The 18,747-nt window shown below is 38.4% G+C and overlaps 1 protein-coding gene across 2 annotated transcripts in view; it reads left to right on the top strand.

Annotated features, from left to right (window-relative positions):
• POU6F2 (POU class 6 homeobox 2) overlaps window positions 1-18,747 on the top strand; it is a 293,372-nt gene that overhangs the window by 249,053 nt on the left and 25,572 nt on the right. For both annotated transcript variants that reach the window (XM_085051596.1, XM_085051597.1), the window contains exon 7: window positions 15,406-15,612. In XM_085051596.1, the coding sequence (XP_084907722.1) occupies window positions 15,406-15,612 (207 nt within the window). The remainder of the gene's footprint in view (window positions 1-15,405; window positions 15,613-18,747) is intronic.

The raw sequence follows: 18,747 nt of genomic DNA, 5'->3' as shown, positions 1-18,747 counted from the left end.
TCCAGTGCCCAACCATCCTCTGGGGGAAGAACCTTTGGCTAATAGCCAACCTAAACCTCCCCTGACACAGCTTCAGACCATTCTCTCAGGCCCTGTCACTATTCACCACAGAGATCAGTGTCTGCCCCATATCATGAAGAAGTTATATAGACTGCAATGAAGTCTCCCCTCAGTCTTCTCCAGGCTGAACAGACCAAATGACCTCAGGTGCTCCTCACACAGCTTCTCCTCAAGGCCCTTCACCATCTTGGTTGCCCTCTTTTGGATGCTCTCCAATAGCTTTGTATCCTTCTTACATTGTAGTGCCCAAAACTGCACACAGGGCTCGAGGTGAGGCTGCCCCAGTGCAGAGCAGAGCAGGATAATCCCCTCCCTTGCCCAGCTGGCCATGCTGTGCCTGATGCCCCCCAGGGTACAGTTGGCCCTCCTGGCTGCAGGGCACTGCTGACTCATGTTCAAATGTCCATTGACCAGGATCCCCAGGTCCCTTTCCATGGCACTGCTTTCCAGCATCTCATTTCCCAGTATTATGCTAGACATCACTGAGGTTTTTGAGCATCAGTCAGGATAAGGTGATGGATGAGAAATCCATACAAGTGTTTTCAGAGCATGGACTGGAGGAAGAATGACAGTAGACAGGACACGATCTTTTAAATTTTCCCCCACTCTGCAGCAACTCATCCTAGAGACCAGATTGTCCATGTCCCAAGAGGTTAAAAAAAAAGACTCCATGTTAAAAGCTACAGAATAAATGGTAGTTTTATGCTACCAACAAATGTATGTAGCTTTGGGGAAGAGAGAGTTAAGAAAGAACTGTTCTCTTCCTTTCTTTTTGTCAGGTGCAGATTCACTGGGGAAGGAGGACTTTATTCTGTACCACTGGAATATGCCAGCACATTACCTGTCCTGACAGTGTGAGGGCTTCCTCTGCATTTTTAAAACAGGGTCTACTTCAAACTTTTCTTTCTCCAGTGCCTAGCACACCAGGCTTCAACCCCCTAGCTGAGCTCTTGGAGCATGCCCTAGTGCAAGTGCTCTTAAAGACCTTATCAGAAGTGAAATCAGTGAGCTTTGATGAAATCTACTATGTGTCTAGAACCACCTCTCAGAATTCTAGTGTAGTATTTGAATTTATGTTAAAGACTGAATTGTAATTACATATTACTACCTCATTTATTAATCTTTTTCTATAAACTACTGCAGCACTATGAGCAGAACTGAATGACATTTTTTTTCATCACTAGCTTCTGATGGAAAAATGGCATTGAATCTAAATATAAAATGTGTCATTTTGAAAAATTTTGTTCAGTAAAAATTTAAAGTACAGTGTCTGGGTAAGATTTAAGTATGTTATTTTTACATTTTTCTGTTTGACAATTTAGTGGCACTTTTTTCCGGTTTTACCTAGAAAGGTTAAAAAGAATATTAAATATTTCAGATTTGAGCAGAATGGCTTAACCTACCCTGAATATTTTTTCAGACTTTTATTTAATTTTAAATTTAAATTTAAATTAAGTACCATTTTGAACTGAAAACAAAAATTGACATAATTTCCCACTTTCTTTCCGGAATTACTCATGCATCATCCTCTTGGTTTTCTTGGGGCTGCTCCATTGGGCAAAATAGGTTCTATGTGAACAGGGAAAAGGAGGAAGAATCCTTACAGTTTTCTAGTTTCAGCTGAAACCAAAGCTGGAGACAAGCAGTCACAACCAGATCCAGGCTGCTCAGGGTACAAGTTAGCCTGAGACAATTCATAATTTTAAAACTACAGGTTCTATCTAGACCCAGATACCAAGCTGTACCATGTTTAAGTCACGGGGGCCATTGCATTCAGGTCAGTAGATTTACTTTTGATTTTTATTAGGAGAAGTCAAGTCAGAGAGAAGCCTAATAGTATTATGCAAAAATAGCTCCAAATTGAAATGGAGTCCAGAGTTAATTGGCCTCATCAATAAATGCAAAGTCAGAAGATGAAATCTTCCTAGAAAATATTACCTGGCAATTGGCAGCAGAGCTGTGGCAAACCACTGAGCTCAGTCAAACCACTGGACTATTAAGAGACGCTCAATTGCTCTTGCAAATGTCTTCTGGGATTCCAGTTATTCAGTCTGCTCCTGGCTCATAAGATCAACATTGTGATATAATCCCAGACACTTTTCTTTCCCTAATATTGGGGCCTGAAAAGATAGAGCTATTGTGTATGTCAAGATCAAATATGTTTGCATACTAATGACTTCACCTTAATGAAGTGGGGGGAAAAAAGGAATCTATTGTGACCTGAGAGACTCAGGGGCATAGAACTATGAACAATAAATATTTCTGTAGTCTTAATACACCCAGAGTCACTATTTTGTGATATTGTGCTGTCTTGGCAAACAGTATTTCCTTTATGTCTAGTCTCTTCCTCAAAATGTATTGGTGCTGGTCTGGTGTCTTTAAGCATACAAAAGGATCAAAGAGCTTTCATCTCTTAGTCCATTTTACTGTGCTGTGCTCTGTACAGGAAGAAATATTGATATTGTTTCAAGGGCAGTTAATATATTCAGTTCTGTCTCAGAAATGAGCACAATTCCTTGACTTATAAATTTGAAAATCTGCCATTACCCGCAATTAAAATATTTCATATATGAATTATACTCTGGCATTTGCACTTCACTCATCTCTTCATTCTTCTGCTGTAATTCTCATATGCCAGGAAATCTTCTCCACTATTGGTCCAAGATTAAATAAGAAGTGCTTTTGAAGGTTTCATATTACTGAGACTGTGCTGGTTTTTGAAAAAATGTATTGCAAGGACATTTGTTCTTGTAACAATATGTATGGTACAATATGGATTTTAACAATATTTAAAATGAAGTTTCATTTTGCAGTTGTTTTTTTCCCCTGCTCACATATGCTTTGTTCTCCTTATAGAAGATTCCACCACTTTTAGTCATATTTAATATCTTGCTCCTTGGATTGTTAACAGGGGATCAAAGTAAGGTAAAGTCTGAACGATGGAAGCAACATCTGATGACCCTTACTAATAATTTTACGCTTTCATATGCTAAACATATCTGGGGTTAGATTCTCAGGTTCTTAAGGCACTGAGTATAGTACATCAGTCCCTAAGGAACCTTCTTGTCTCATTTGGATCTTTTCCATATTAAGGCATTACATACCAGGAGAGAGAGGTGGAATTAGGCTGGTGGACTTGGTAGTGTTAGTTTTATGGTTGGATTTGATGATCTCAAAGGTCTTTTCCAACCAAGATGGTTCAGTGATTTTCAGTGTGGATTGGCAAAGCCAAGCTCTGGAAGTGCTCTGAATGATCCTGTGGAGGAACATCTTGGGTAACAAGAGGGCTGTAGCTGTAACTGTGAATGATGTCCTCAAAACTTGGTAGGGATCTCTTTATTCAGTGCAATTCACTGAGGTCCACTGACACTCCAGCTGCCACAGCTGCAGGAGTAACATGTGGAAAACAATAGGGAAATATTTAAAATAAATTGTAAGCATAAGAATCAGTTCTAGACTACCACTGCATTTTTCCCCAGGTTTTAGCTATGATTTTCAACATTCTACACCATGCTTAAGATGGCATTAACGTATTTTCCTTTTGTAAAGGAAGCATTTCAGTAATGATGGAGTTAAAGTAGCACCCCCTTCATTTTTCCCTCAGTGACCTGTAATCCAGTAAAAATGATCAGAATGTGCAGCATTAGCATCCCGTTTGGAAGTCTTGATAGAGTGCATTCCAGCCTTCAGTCATCTTAACTAAGGAAATGTGAGACTATTACGTAATATAACAATTTAATTTTTTCATGACAAATAAGATTATTCTTATTTATTGTCTACATCACCCCCATAAGCATGAATGGAATACATAATCACACTGGAACACTGTGCTAAGGTCTTATTCTAATATATCCAAAAAAACCAATGGCCTGCCTAAAATAACTGAAAATGTAGATATAATACAAGTGACAACTACCACAGATGAAGAAGGTATTCTGGAAACAGCTGATTTCTGCCTTTATTCTTCCCTTTCTCTAGAGTCAAAAAAGTAAAGGAGCCCCTCACCTTTGGTCCTCTGCAGGTCACAGCTGAAAAGGAAATACTTTTAGGACTGCTACAGAGACAGCATGCAAGAATAGAAAAGTATCTGTGATCTTCTGCCTTCTACAGAACAGGCCTCAGGGATATGGGCTCTGCTGAGAGCAGAAGGGGAATATAAAGTAGCTTGAATTAATATAAAAATACATAAACAAATTTCAATTTGTCTGTCTGTATCAGGAGCATGTTGCTTCTGCACAGTAGCAATGTAGGTGCTGAAGATGGGATTACCTCAGGGCCACTGCTGTTTTTTAATAAGAAAATCATAGTTATTTAACTCTTCCTTAAGCACTTATAGACCAGGCCTGAATGAAACTGGTAATTAAGCTATATATTCTCCTCACAGGTTCATAAACACAGTCTCTTGCTATGTCTTCCCTAAATGTGAGAATAATTTAGTTAGATTTAACTGTAATTTTTAAGTATTTGTTTCAGTAGGAACATCTTGAATGTACAAAAATTAATTGCTAGCCCTGAGAGGCTAGCAATTGGCCAATGGAAATGGAGCAGAGACTGAATGCTGGATATTCACCTCCAGGCCCACAGGCAGCTACCTCTTGAATTAAGTGCCATTGCATCAGGAGAATGCTTTGTCCTGAGAGAGGTTAGGACAAAGCATTCATGGTACGTACTAAGTATCTGTGTTACAGAACTTACAACCATAGTTCCTACAGAGTGGTGTTCAGAGTGGATAAATTTAGGCCAAGCTGTAAGATGCGGACAAAGCATCTTTCTTTCCCTTCCTTCTGTCAGCTCAGGTGAAATAGATCAGTACTGTATTCGATAATGTTGGGATAATGTAGTCACTATGCTTTCAAGCACTGAAACACATGTTCCTGCTACTAACATTCAAGAAGAAAACCAGCTGAGTGTATTTTATGAGATAGTCATCTTTGACATAAAAATATCCTACCTTTTTACAGTATGTCTTCTTAATAACTCTTAGGTAACCATACAAAAATTACTTAAGGCTTATAGGAGTACTGGCAGGGAGGTAAATAGTATTTATACAAACATATTACAGGTGATTGAATGGAGGACTGGAATTTTAGAAACTTTTCAAAGGTGAACTGATAGCAGAGCCATGTGCTGAACCAGGAGCCAGAGCAAATTTCACAAGGTAAGAAGGACTAAGGCCTGGCTTATATTTGGTTGGCAAATTTTCATTGGTACTGAAAGAGTAAGCAACTCTCCGATGAAAGCATGACAAAAGGAAGTTATATTTGATCTCAGGAAGGATTTTTTTCCTAGACATTCAGGTCTAGAAACTTGTAGTCATGACTATTTTCCACTCAAGAGTTTACATGCGATCTAAATTTTCCTACCTTCTTTCAGTGAAATGGATTTTTCTTTCTTGTTTTCAACTCCCACATAATTGTGGTGCATTATAGAAAAACTCCACTTTGTAGGTTGGAATATTCCACCGTGATATCCACTGTGGTAGGGAGATAATCCATCATGGTTTCTTCAACCATTGTCATTCTGTGTTAAGCATTGTGGCTTGTTCTCAGTAGTCAGAAAATCACTTGTGGAAGAAATGCATGTCCTGCAAAACTGAAAAGTGTTTCAGTAGCACATTTGTGTACTACTGCACAGTTACTTATCCTTGCCCTGAGCTTTTGTACACTATCGCAGTGAAAGTTACAACTCTTAATTAATAAGACCAACAGTTTTCTATTTTATTTAGCTAAAGACTAGATCATTTAAAATCGTAGAAACATCATCTGAAATAGAGCATGACTTTGTGTTTTAGACAAATGTTTTGTACAGGTGCTCTCTTGAAGTTACAGGTTGAGAGACAACTACCATACCATCCACAGTCATTGCATCTGTGCAGCAAGCTCAACATTTATAACAGTGTTTGGAGAAATATGATTGTGTAACAACAATGCTGAGTACCATTGCTACTGATTGATTTCAATATCTATTAACCTTCTTGCAATGATTTTTTGAATCTGAAATCATAGAATGAATCAGCATACCAAATTAATTTCACCTTTAAGAATTATAGACTGAAAAATCTGGTGATCTCTGATAAATTTTTTATATAGTGTATGTAATTTATAGTGAGAAGATGAGAGTAGATTATTCAAGAATATATTGATGGCCTAAAAATTCTTTGACCCATAATCAAAGAACTCTAGTCCTAAAGATTGCATCTGAAGATTATTTGATGGCTAGGGATTTCAGTCCAGTTTCTCATGGAGTATCTAAGAAAACATCCATTGGTATACTAAACAGACAAGTCAAGGATAGAATAAAACATCATTAAGCCTTCAAAGTAATTTTTCAAAAATGCATTTCCATTTCCTCAGAAAATTTCATCAATGCAAATTAAAAAGAAATATAAGACCTTGAGGTTGCCAAATGTAGTATACACTTGTAAGACCACAATACTTCTGGATGAATAACTTCTCAAGAATGGCAGCACAAGATAAAGCAGTGACAGTGGTGACCACCTGCTAAAGGCAGTGAAGAGCATGCCATCTCCTTTATCAAGCTACTTGTCTGTGCAAAACAAGTTGAAAGGAACAATCAAGAGAAAGAAATAAAAGTAGAATACTGGAAATATCCCTGTGCATCCAGGCACAGACATTGCCAGTAGTGTGCCACATCCCTTTTAAAAAAGAGTAATATTACAACTTGAAAAATTAACCCCACACTATTTCAGTGAGAACAGTAAAGGATATTATCTTGCTTACATCTGTGCAAGGCTATGTCTCAACAGCAACTCTTATTTAAAAACCACAGCATCAAAGAGCAATTACTAAACCTAGCCTCATTTTGGCTCCTGGCCTTTTGTTAGCATCTCTGTAGTAGGCCAGAAGAGTGCATTACAGCACCAAGTAGCAAAGGTAGTTCCAAACAAGCTGATAATGTCACCATAACATGGAAGCAACCTAATAACATTGGCACGCATTGTGCTGGGCCTATTTAGGCTTGCTGAGAAAGGGTAATTTGTTTCCCAAGCTATCCTTGAATGGCTCAGCATGGCACATATTGCAAAGTGTAGGGATTGTACGTTTTTTTGTGCTGTGTGTCCAGCATGTTGGATTTTGATATGACTGGAAGCAAGTCCACTTTACGCTCTGAGAGAGAAGTAGCAGGAAAACATATTATTGCCCCAAAGAGCAATATCCTTCTTCTAAAGGACTCTAAATCCATTTTGTAGTCTAAAGACACAAATTAATGTTTGGGTTTGAAGCTGCAGCCCAGATACAAAGCTTGAAAATGTTGAGAAATTTTATTTCAGAGCAGGGATTTCTTGTCTCTGAGATGCTTGATACTTAGTTGATATTGAAATTTTCAGAGAAGCCAAACAACAGTGATACTTCTGTAGGCAATTATGAAAATCGCAGCCTGCATGAAAAGAAAGTAGGGGTGAATGAATATTTACCAAAATATTTTCATTGTAACTAATTCTAGACATTCACACTGCTGGCCCAGTTGCTGTGTATTTAATTCCAGAGAAAATGAATACCAATATTTTTTGTTATCAAGAAGATTTACCAAAAAAAGCCCCCAAAACCACAAATGCAAAAGTGTGTTTGCTTGTACACACCCTACATGGATCTGCGCAGCAATCAGGAAAGCTATTTGTGGCTTGGGAGACAAGCAGTAAAATGCTAATAACAGTTAGTTTTGAATTCTTTTTGTGATCATCAAATATTATTAGAAATTATGGCTGTTTTGTCATAACAAATATGATTGTATTGGCTGTTTTTTCATAACATATAGTGGATCTTTTGTCATAAAACCAAAAAATATTGCTAAAATATTTTATACTAGACATCCATCAAATAATTTTAAATAATAAGCACTTTCATAAGAATCTAAGTAGCTGATTTTCAGAAATGCTTAGGACCTGTAAATCTAATTAAAATCAACAGCTGCTTTGCTCAACTCAGAGAACTATGACCTCTAAGGATACTGATGCCTGATTTAGTCCTCATTTTTAAAAGGAAGTTAAATCTGATAAGGAGATTGCTTAGAAGGAACAATTCAGCAGACACTCAAAATAATTTTTAATCTTTAATTTGATAATACATATCTTTAGATTCTTCTAAAGAGAAAAGATTGTATTGTTCATGTTTGATTAAAAAAGACTTTTTATGACAGTACACATGCTTCTACTACCAGAACATAACAGTATTTGCTTAAGAAAAATTTCACCACGTAATTCCTACAGTGATGACAAATAACCTCCTGTATAGTTTGATGATAATATACAAACATTTTTTTCTAAAAAATAAAGCACTGAGAAAATCAGGCAGAATGTTGGACTCAGTGTTCCATTATGATACTTACAAACAATAACCTATCCAATATGTTGAACCGTATATGAACAATACTTAACCTTGAAAATTACAATTCCTTACATGAAATGGTGACCCAGGAATACAGATTCAAAGGGGCCTGTTTCTAGTAACACTTTTTGATGCCTTTCTCTCATAATAGCATTTTGTTGTACCTTTTTTTTTTTTTGAGTTGTCACTAGAAAACACAATACAGCAAAGAAATTTGCAAGCTTTGCATGAGTTAATTCCACTTCTAATTTGAAAGACAGACAGCCTTAGTCTCATGCTGTATGAGGTTCAAGAATCATATTGTCATTACTCCAAAGAATGAGATGGAATAGCATTACTTTCAAAAGAAGTCTGCAAATGTAGACTTGTATTCATGATTCCAATTTTTCAGTGTGTAGATTGGCAGCAGATTGCATATATGCAGCACAGTGCATATAAATAGCTGGGTTTATTGATATTGGTAGATAATAAATCATATGTATTTTTAAAAATAGCTGTGTCTATGTGTTTATAATTTATATTGATACTGTATATATATGTGTGTGTGTGTGTGATTAAGAAAAGGGGATTTGCACAGAGGCTAAATAATCCTGTGCAGATTTTATTTACTATATTTTTCCTCAGTCATTTTCTCCTTAGGTCATCTCCTCAAAGTGACTCATGCTGGTAAAGTGACCAAACAATATATCTCTGAATAGAAGCAGCTTCTGAAAGAAGTTTGCAAAACTGCAGAAAATCATAGAATCATAGAATGTTTTGGGTTGGAAGAGACTTTAAAGATCATCTAGTTACAAGCCTCTGCCATGGGCAGGGACAATTCTCACTAGACCTGGTTGTTCAAAGCCCCATCCAACATGACCTTGAACGTTTCCAGGGATGGGGCACCCGCAACTTCCCTGGGCAACCTATTCCAGTGCTTCATCACCCTATAGTAAAGAATTTTTTCCTAACACCTCATCTAAACCTCTCCTTCCTAGTTTGAAGCCATTACCTGTTGTCTTCTCATGGATTGCGTGTCCTACATGTGTTGTATCACGGCCCGGGAGGGCGGCACAGGCCAGCTTCCCCCCAAACTGGGTCTCTGGTTCTTGTAAATCCCACCGGATTCGGGGCGGGCAGCCCCCGAGGTTCTGCGGTATGGCGTCAGTCTTCCAACCACGTCAATTCAAGCAGGACATTAGTGATACAAAGGAAGGAACTGGACTGCATCTCTGTTCTGCTAGAGGTTTATTTGGGATAACGGGAAAAGGGGTGCAGGGAAGGAGAAGGGGGAAGGGAGACAAGGCAGGGAGGACATGCTAGCAGCCCGGAGATGGAAAGACCACGAGGTGATCCAGGCTCTGCCTTATAAAGGGAAAGGAAGGGGAGGGACTGTCTCCCCCAGAGCCAGTCCCGGGGAGTCTGAAGGGAAGGCAGGCATAGGGAACCCACCAATAGATTTCGGGGTACAGCAGAGCATATTTCAAAATGAACCAATGGGATACAAAGTAGAGGGACAAAGGAGCACATGGAATCCTAAAACCCCATGTTGCTACATACATGCCCTTGTAAAACAGTCTCTCCCCAGAATTTAGGCCCCCTTTATCTACTGGGAGGCTGCTGTAAATTCTCACCAAAATGTTCTCTTCTCCAGACTGAAAAATGCCAGCTCTTTCAGATTGCCTTCACAGGAGAGATGCTCCAGCTCTCTGATCATACTTGTGGTCTCCTCTGGACCTTCTCTGACAGGCCCCTTTCTTTCTTGTGCTGGAGATTCCAGAGCTGAAGGCAGCACTGTGGGTGGGCTTGATGAGGACAGGGTAGAGGGAGCCAAACACTTCCCCCGCACTCTTCTGATACAGCCCAGGATGCAGCTGGTATTCAGGGCTTGCAAGAACACATTGCCAGGTCATCTTCTCATCCACCAACAGCCTTATATCTCTAGGTGTATATGGTGATTTGTTTCATTTTGCTGAACAATATTTTGATGCTTCTTTCACTTTTCCCCTGGTTTTCTGCTTTCTTTTTATATTGTTCTTCTGTTGTTCAAAACTGAATAACTACCCCTCAATATTTAAGGAGCTGTAACACTGATCAAATTGAAGAGTTGCTTATTCTAATGGTACTACTAAAAATACTCAATATTTTCTTTTTATAGTTAAAGATATTTTTCAGATGAAATGGCTTCTTTTGCTTTATGTCAGCCCTGGCTGACAATAGAAACAAACTAGTGTAGTTGGTCTGTGATTTTAATTACCCTTTTCAGAGCAGAAACAAACACAGCTGTTGAACTATCCATTTGGCTGCAGTTTGTAATATTCCTTTGGTTGTACGAGGAAAATAATGAAGCAAGGCACCATCCCTGTTTCCAAGAGGAGAGGGAGAAGAACTTAATAAAAAACAGTTGTATTCTTCATTTTAGAGTATCATGGTAACTTCACCTAATGCTAAGACACAGTGGGTTTATTAGGAGCCACAAGGAAAGAATCACTACTGGGAAATCATCTATTAGTCTGTCATAAAGTTATGCAAAATCTAGTTTGCATGTGCAGTGTAAATGGTGTTGCAATTAGACATTTTTCCCCAGAAGTTATGAGCACTCAACTTCTGTCCACGGCTTCAGCCTGTGTGTTATAACGCAGTAAACCACAAAGGCAATTAAATCTGAAGGAAGAATAAGAAAGGAATTTTTTTATGTTCTTCCTTCTTAAGGATCAAAAGATCATTTCTGTAAAAACTGCCCTCTAAGCAGCTCAAGATACAATTGATGTATCTATTAATCCATGAACAAAAAGGAAAGAAACATACTGAATACTTGACGTGATAATCTGACTCCACCAAGGATTCTGGCAACACTCTGTCACTTGCAAAGGGCCAGAATTGCAGTCTTAGTGCTTAGTAGAGGAGGACCAAAGCCTTGTCTCTGTAAAAAAGTTGAAGTCTGAATTTACATTAAATATCCCAGTATAATTTCCACCTACACTGCATTTTGTACCTATATGTAGAACTTGTACCTCAGATAGATACAACCTGGTGTAATTTGTTTTAATCAACAGTTCTATGCAGATTACTGTGCCTGACTCCCTTAGAGGAGCATTGTCAAGAGGGTCCCTTTAATTAACCCATGGGCTTTCAAAACTGTCTGGTTGTTGTTTTGCATGAAACGCCTGTTTTGCAGCTCCTTTGTGAAGAGTGCTTGCTTTCAGTTGTGTGATGTATAAAAGGAATTGTGAAAGACACACAAAAAAACCCCAAACTTTTTAAAGTATATTTTTGTAGCATGAGAACTTTTAGGGATGTGGAGGGTTTTTCCCCAAGAACATCTTTGACAAGTGCAATTGTTTATGAATTTGAGTCCAAATATTGACGGAGTAAGAAACCTATTCTGCTGTGTCTCAGAGAAGACATAGCATCGTGGATGTCTGATCCCTGGAAGTATTCAAGACCAGGTTGGATGGGGCTTTAAGTGGTCTAGCGAAATATATCACTGCCCACAGCTGGGGAGTTGAACAAGAAGGTCTTTAAGAGGCCCTTTCCAACTCAAACCATTCTGTGTGACTCCGCAAGTATCTTGTGGGATGAGTCCCTGTCACATGTTATTCCTGAACTGCCTTTGAATATAATCTGAAGTAGCAGCATTTCCTAGAGAGAAGCAATGCCTCCTGACTAGGAAAATCACTGGCAATTAAATAGTCTGTACTGTGGCATGCCAATGCCTCAAGCCTGTGGCATGGCCCTGTTTTATTTCTTGACAAAATTTAAATGTATCAAAACCATAAATTGTCTTCAACTTCTATGATAATTTAAGAAGACATATTAGCAAGGCCCAGGGTGAAATTTCATACCACAATTAGAAGGAAGAAGGATCTGGCTCAGCATTACAACAGCCACACAAGGTTTAAGGAAGAGATCCAGTTATAGTTCTTCTTATGTGTGAATCAGTGAGCAATAAGGATATTTAGGAGAGGGTACTTGGACAAGGGGGAACTTGAAAGGGGAAACCTGAATCTGATTTTAGCCACATCAAACTGGCATGCAATAAAAAGTAGCCCTCTTTAAGCAGAGACAAGATCTTTTTATTTACCAGACAAGACTTTATTTTGGTATAAAAGGAAATAAAATCTTCTGAAATCTCAGTAAGTTTCTGTTTCCCATTAAGATTTACCCTTGGGTCCTACAGTAACATCCCTGAGGGCATTTGTTCATTTGTTCTTCTCCTGTCTGTGTCTTCCCTGCTCTATTTCTGGCTGTGTGCTTGTACAGAACGCCATGTACAGTATGGTGTGTGACACACATTAATACATATAGATAGCCTTCTGCTTCTGACCTTACAAACTGTCCACTTCAGCATTGTCATTCTATGAAATGTCCAACTGCAGTCCAAGAAATGCATTTTAAATGTGAATGCAAACATTTCTATTACTGATAACACCAACACAGCATTTTTTGCTTTGCTGGGATTAGAACCTTGATAGTTAAAGTTACATGGGAGTAATGACAGTCCAAGGTTGTGTCCTTTACAGACATGGCAAAGGAAGGGGAGGCCTTTGATATGTCTCTGCTGATAAAATTAAGAAGGATTATTTCTTGTGTTTGGTGAGATTATTTAAAAGTGAAATAATATATTTGTTACCCATAAATATGTTAGGTCACAGAAACTGGGAGATATTTACATGTTGCACCGCATTGCAGTAGTATTTCATTCATGCCGCAAGTGTGATTTTAGAAAACAATTTGAAATCTGATCATGATGTAAATAAATGCCTCTCTCCTCACTGAACAGCCATCTTCTCACATGAACAGGAAAGCAGTTGCCATTCAGCTAGGGACACCTTAAAAAAATAAAATAAAAGCATTGTGATCTGCAAAGAGAAATTCCAAGGAAATTTCAGCTTAGAAGGCTAACTCTGAGTATGCTTCACTGTGCTTCATTTTTATGCTCTGTAAAATGTGGGTAATAATCTTTATTGATCTGTCTACCTTTTAGTAACGCATTAAGAAAAACTTAAATTGTATCTTTACAGTCTTTTGAACAGTCTTGATATATGCAGCTCTTACAATACAGCTTAGTAGCTTAGTAGCAGGTTCTCCCACAGGAGAGCTGTCCTGCTTTTCTTTATGATTCTCTGGTCTTCCCATGTTAAGTCCTTCTAACTGGGCAAATTTGTTAAACTGATGATGACTTCAGCACCTTTTACCTGAGCTGCCATAGCTAACTAAGCTAACTTTTTGCTCCAGGAGTGAGTTTAGGTTGTCACCCTGCAGTTCACTGTTGAGCTGCACTCAACACTATAGAGCCACTGTTGAGCCATCATTGGGGTGTGACTGCTGAAGGAGCAGTCACTCATTAGAGCCCTGTCACTCAATGGAGTCATATCTTGGCCTAATAATGGGAGAGGGTGATGAGAACTACCTGCCCCTCCACCTATGCTGGAGTTTTAGAACATCTTTGCATGATGCTTTTTTAAGAATGGATTTTCTGGGGTTGTTTTGTTTTAAATATTTGTTTTGGGGGCAAACTTGCTTTTGAGTTCATTAGGAAAACTTTAGTCTATTTTCATGAGGAAACTAGTCTAAGACTAGTGCTAACTATACTTCTCTTTCTCTTTCCGTCCATCCCTCTCTCCATACCTACTTAATGGCTTTTAATCAGCTGATTGATTTCTATAAAATTTGTCAGAAAAAAGAGATCTAAAAAGATGGCTGAGCTCCTAAATGAAATTACAATCAGCAGACAGACTGAGGAAAACTACCCTGTTTCTATCTCCACTGAGGAAAAAGAGGGGAAACTCAGCCATAATCCACCCTCTTTCTCAGCTGCCCAGTAGGTCAATATGTGGTCAGGGACACAGGGAAATTGGGATCATACTAGTGGGGGTCAAAAGGAGCAATGCAATGTGGTGAATGCTCAGGATAAAGAGAAAGAAGTGAGGTTTCTGGAAAGGGAACACTGGAAGCCTTACAATGGGGTAGATATTTTCTAGGAGGCTGTGATAAAGAGAGAGAAGATATGTGAAGGAAATAGAGATGTGCTATGCTATTTTTATTTTTACTTTTCTTGTTGCAATAATCCTATGGCTCCAGCTTCGTATGTTGTTGTTTGAAAAAAAAAAAGAAAAAGTTTGGGTTTAGGCCCAAGTTTCATCAGAATTTTGTTTCAGATGCTCTAATACCTGTAAAAAGAATCTTGCAACAGCAGAACTTTTTCCAGCCTAGCAGCTTATTGACTGACAAGCTTTCTTACAACATCTGTTTGACATCTTATCCTAATATTAGTTTTACAGGCGCATTCACATTTTAGGAAATCACTGTACTCTCAAGTCTGAGATGTCACAAGTGTCTCTTTCTGCAACTACTTGCCCTAGAAATGTTAGCTAATATATTTTATCTAACATCAGCCCTCCTGTTGTGTTGTACTTCATAGTTGTCATCCAAAACCAGCTGCATTTTTATGAACTTATCTTAATAAGGCATGCCCTGAAAGGTACCAGTATCCCTTTGTATCTTCCTGAGATCACATGGGAGTAAGAGATAGTCATCTAGAGTACCAGATATCAGAAAGACAAGGAAAATTACACAAGCACCGTTAGTAACATTGGACAAATTATGTAGAAAGCAAGACAAAAAGAGTGATATTTTTATCTATTTTACTCTGTGTTAAAATGAGTGGTGGGAACAAACCATGATCCAGGGCCCAGGGCATGGCCCAGCATTTGTTTAATTTAACAATATTTTAATTTGTTAACAACAGTTTAATTTGTTTAACAACAGCAGATTTGTTGCAGATGACAGCAAACAGTGGTAAAATGTACAGGTGATACGTGACATGACAAATGAATTGGAAATTTCTCATCACCCCAGTAAAGGAATGACTCTTTCCCACCCTCAGCCTCTACCTGACTTTACCAGTGTCTCTGTGCTTTTTTCACCTAAGTTTGATTGAACATGCAGAATATAAGTAATTACGTGCAGCAAATATATGTGGCATGTGTGCATTCTCCCTGTATTTTCTTTTTCCCAGATTATTGGAACAATCCCACTGATGCCTAATCCAGTCCCATCCAGCCAGGCAGCAGGTGGAGCTCAGGGACTTCAGGTGCAGCCGATCACTCCGCAGTTATTGACCAATGCCCAGGGTCAGATCATCGCCACTGTCATCGGCAACCAGATACTCCCCGTGATCAATACCCAGGGAATAACACTATCACCACTCAAACCAGGCCAGCAGGTAAAGTGTCTGTAGCCTGAATGATTATCAAAATAGACACATAGATATTTACTGTCCTCACAGATGCTCTCATGGCCTCTGTAAAAACCCCCACTTCTTTACCATTTTTAATAACAAAAATCAATTCTGTCCTGCCTAGTGTATTACTGCATACTATGGATGTACTAATTATTATGACATTATTAATTATAATTAATTATAATTAATTATAATTATAATTAATAATGTCATATTATATAATTTATTTATATATTCAAGTATTATCCAGTTATTCTTTTTCTTTTCAAGGTCAGTATAGAGCCAACTGAGATATTTTCTGCAGTGAAAATGCAATAGGAATGTGAGACAGAGGTATCAGAATGGCCTGTAAAGTTCATTTCCTTAGTTAATGGTCATCTAGTAGACTGGGCTTGAAATTATTTGGAACATGCAGGGGAAAGAAGGAAAAATATAAAATCTTATTAGATTTTCTTATCATAAAATCAGATGATTGCATTTTTTGCATGGACAGAAAGTATTTTAGGGAAATTATTACTCAGTGTAAGGTAGCAGGTAGTTCACAGACTTAAGGATGGTCCAGTGACCACACTGAGGTCCAAAAACACTTCTGTAATTCTTCTTATAGTACTCTAAAGTCAAATCCATTACTTTTACCTACCTCTGTAGAGCAAGGAATTGTAGTCCCACCTTTTCTCTCTGAAAGAGGGGGAATTGAGGATGGAAAATTCATCGAATGGGATTACCTAAAGAGGTACTTATAAAAATGTCCCTCACTTAAATATTTAGCTTAGCATCCCTATTGCTGATAGTGCTTGTTTTTCAAAGTTATTTTTCAAATTTAGAAGTAGAGAACCAAAGGATCTCCAAAGTCACTTTTTTGTTGAAACTGAAATATATCACATCCCATTGGTTACCTGCTTTTATTCCATCCTGTCCTCTGTGGTATCTAGCACAGGCGTTTTCCAAAACACTTGTCATTTATCTATTTTCTTTAATGGGAATGTACTACTGGCAAGTGCTTTTGCAATTGTTGCATGTTTGCAGCTCCAAACAAAGCTGAATGGATTTGAGGGCAGGCTCTGTGTTCTCCACCACAGGAAAGCCTGACAATGGAATGCAAAACTCAGCAGTTTACATTTAGTTTCCTGGGGGTGTGTGGGATGGGGGTTTTTTTGAGCCATTCCCCTGAAGGGATTAGATCTTTTCCTCCATTATGGGGGAAGCACTCAAAAATCATAGCAATCCTGAGATCCCATTTGAAACACATGAAATTTAGGAGTAAAGAGGAGGATAAAGGACCTGTATTATTGCCTGAGACATTCTCATGTGCAGAGCAACTCACCTTCTGAGTCCTGCAACAAAGCAACCTCTTCCAGACAATGTCTGCCAGTGGTATATGTGGGCAGAGAGGGCACAGTGTGACATTTTCTGCTCAGCTCGTGACACTGGGCTCACCTAAAGGGACAAACTCTGAAAGCTGCAGCTTGCTGAGTGAGCAGGGGTGCAAGTTAGAAACCACTGTTTAACCACATTGTGCTGTACTGTACTCACTCACCCAGCCTGGGTACTCAGGTGCAAGGGTCAGCTGGCAGAAATATCAGTCTGCAGAGAACTGGTTATGTCCAAGAGCCAAAGATGCTCCCCATTAAGCTGGTCTGCCCAGCAGTGCTATGAAGTAGAAAACATCATTTTGCCATTACTATTTTCACAGGGCTCATGAGCCTCTGCCTCTTTCTTACATAGAGTCCTGAGGTCCCAGGGGTTGCAATAAGGGCCACCAAACAACACAGTCTCCTTACCCTGGATCAGCCTTTCTTGGAGCTTAATCAGAACAGTATTTTTGATCAGAGAGGAGAAAAAAGTAGTTCAAGTACGCTGAAAAAATAGCACGGGTTATCAGTGTTATAGGAACCACCGAAAATTATTTGTATGTGTGTGTGCTCCCTCTACTGGCTCTTCTGGTTTTACTGAAAGAAGTCCGAGAAAAAATTGCCATGAATTTCAGTGGAGATACAAAAGATGTATGAGAGCTAGATTCTTCATAGGAATAATGCTGATGGAGAGCAAAATAATTGAGCTAGTACTGTAAAAACTGTTGTATCATTTGAAAAGTGAATAGATTCATGTGAAGTTTAAGGAGATCCTGAATTTTTTGTTATTGCTTGGGTAAAGACTTAGACTAACTGTAGCATTTGGCTAATGATAGCATATTTAGACATAAGGTTTAAAATATCATTTTCAAAACAACTGAATGCTTCAAATCAGAGAGCTCCTCTGGAATTCAAAATGTTTTTTTAAATGGTGTCACACAGGCATTTGGTATCTTATAACTTGATGAAAGAAGCCTCAGCAGGGAGAAAGATTACAACACAAGTTCAGGAAAAGTTTTTAGCATGTCACAATGAAATAACTGCAGGAAATAAATAATGTAGTAAAGATGTTCCAGTTACAGATAATCCTAGATTAACTTTCAACTTGTCACTTCCTTGGAAACTAAGTACTTCAGGAGAAAGAGAGGTGATTACAAGCAATGATAGTGAGCTGCTGCTTGTTAGCTGGGTCACAGTAATTGAACCTTTGTAAACTGTTCCAGCTGCTAAGTAACACATGCTAGTGCTTACTTTTTGCCTGATGACTGAAGACTTAAATGTTTCAGATATTGTTTTTAGTCAGCTTTACTTATGAAGACTACTTGTGTTATTTATTCATATAACTGTTTCAGGCTTGACAGACTAAAACCTCAATGTCTCCTCATAGAAATGAGTTCATAGAATACTTACATGTAGTGTAAAGCGATGCTTCTTTTTCTGTGCTGTAAACAGGTTGCTTTTTAATGTACACAAGCAAGTCTGATGTAGTCCTGTTCTTTTTGTATTTAAGTATAAATAGATGGGTTTGATTTATGTTCTTTAAACTACCCACAGTAGAGATTGTTCCTCTTCAAATGACATCAAGCAGGAAAACTTCAGGTATTTTCTTATTTTCCAAGATTTTGCTAATCTAAGCAGCATCTGTGTACACACCAAGAATTCTCCTAAAAATTGTAATGGCTTTCTAAAGCAGGCAGCTGTTTGCACTCCTGTCTTAGTCTGTATCCTTTTTATCTATATTTATAAAGAAGTTTTTCTTTGCCTT

Source organism: Lichenostomus cassidix, chromosome 2 (assembly GCF_008360975.1).
Source record: "Lichenostomus cassidix isolate B80296 chromosome 2, HeHo_3.0, whole genome shotgun sequence".
NCBI lineage: Eukaryota > Metazoa > Chordata > Aves > Passeriformes > Meliphagidae > Lichenostomus > Lichenostomus cassidix.
Note: the sequence above shows the minus strand (reverse complement) of the source record. Positions and strands in the feature narration are given on the sequence as shown.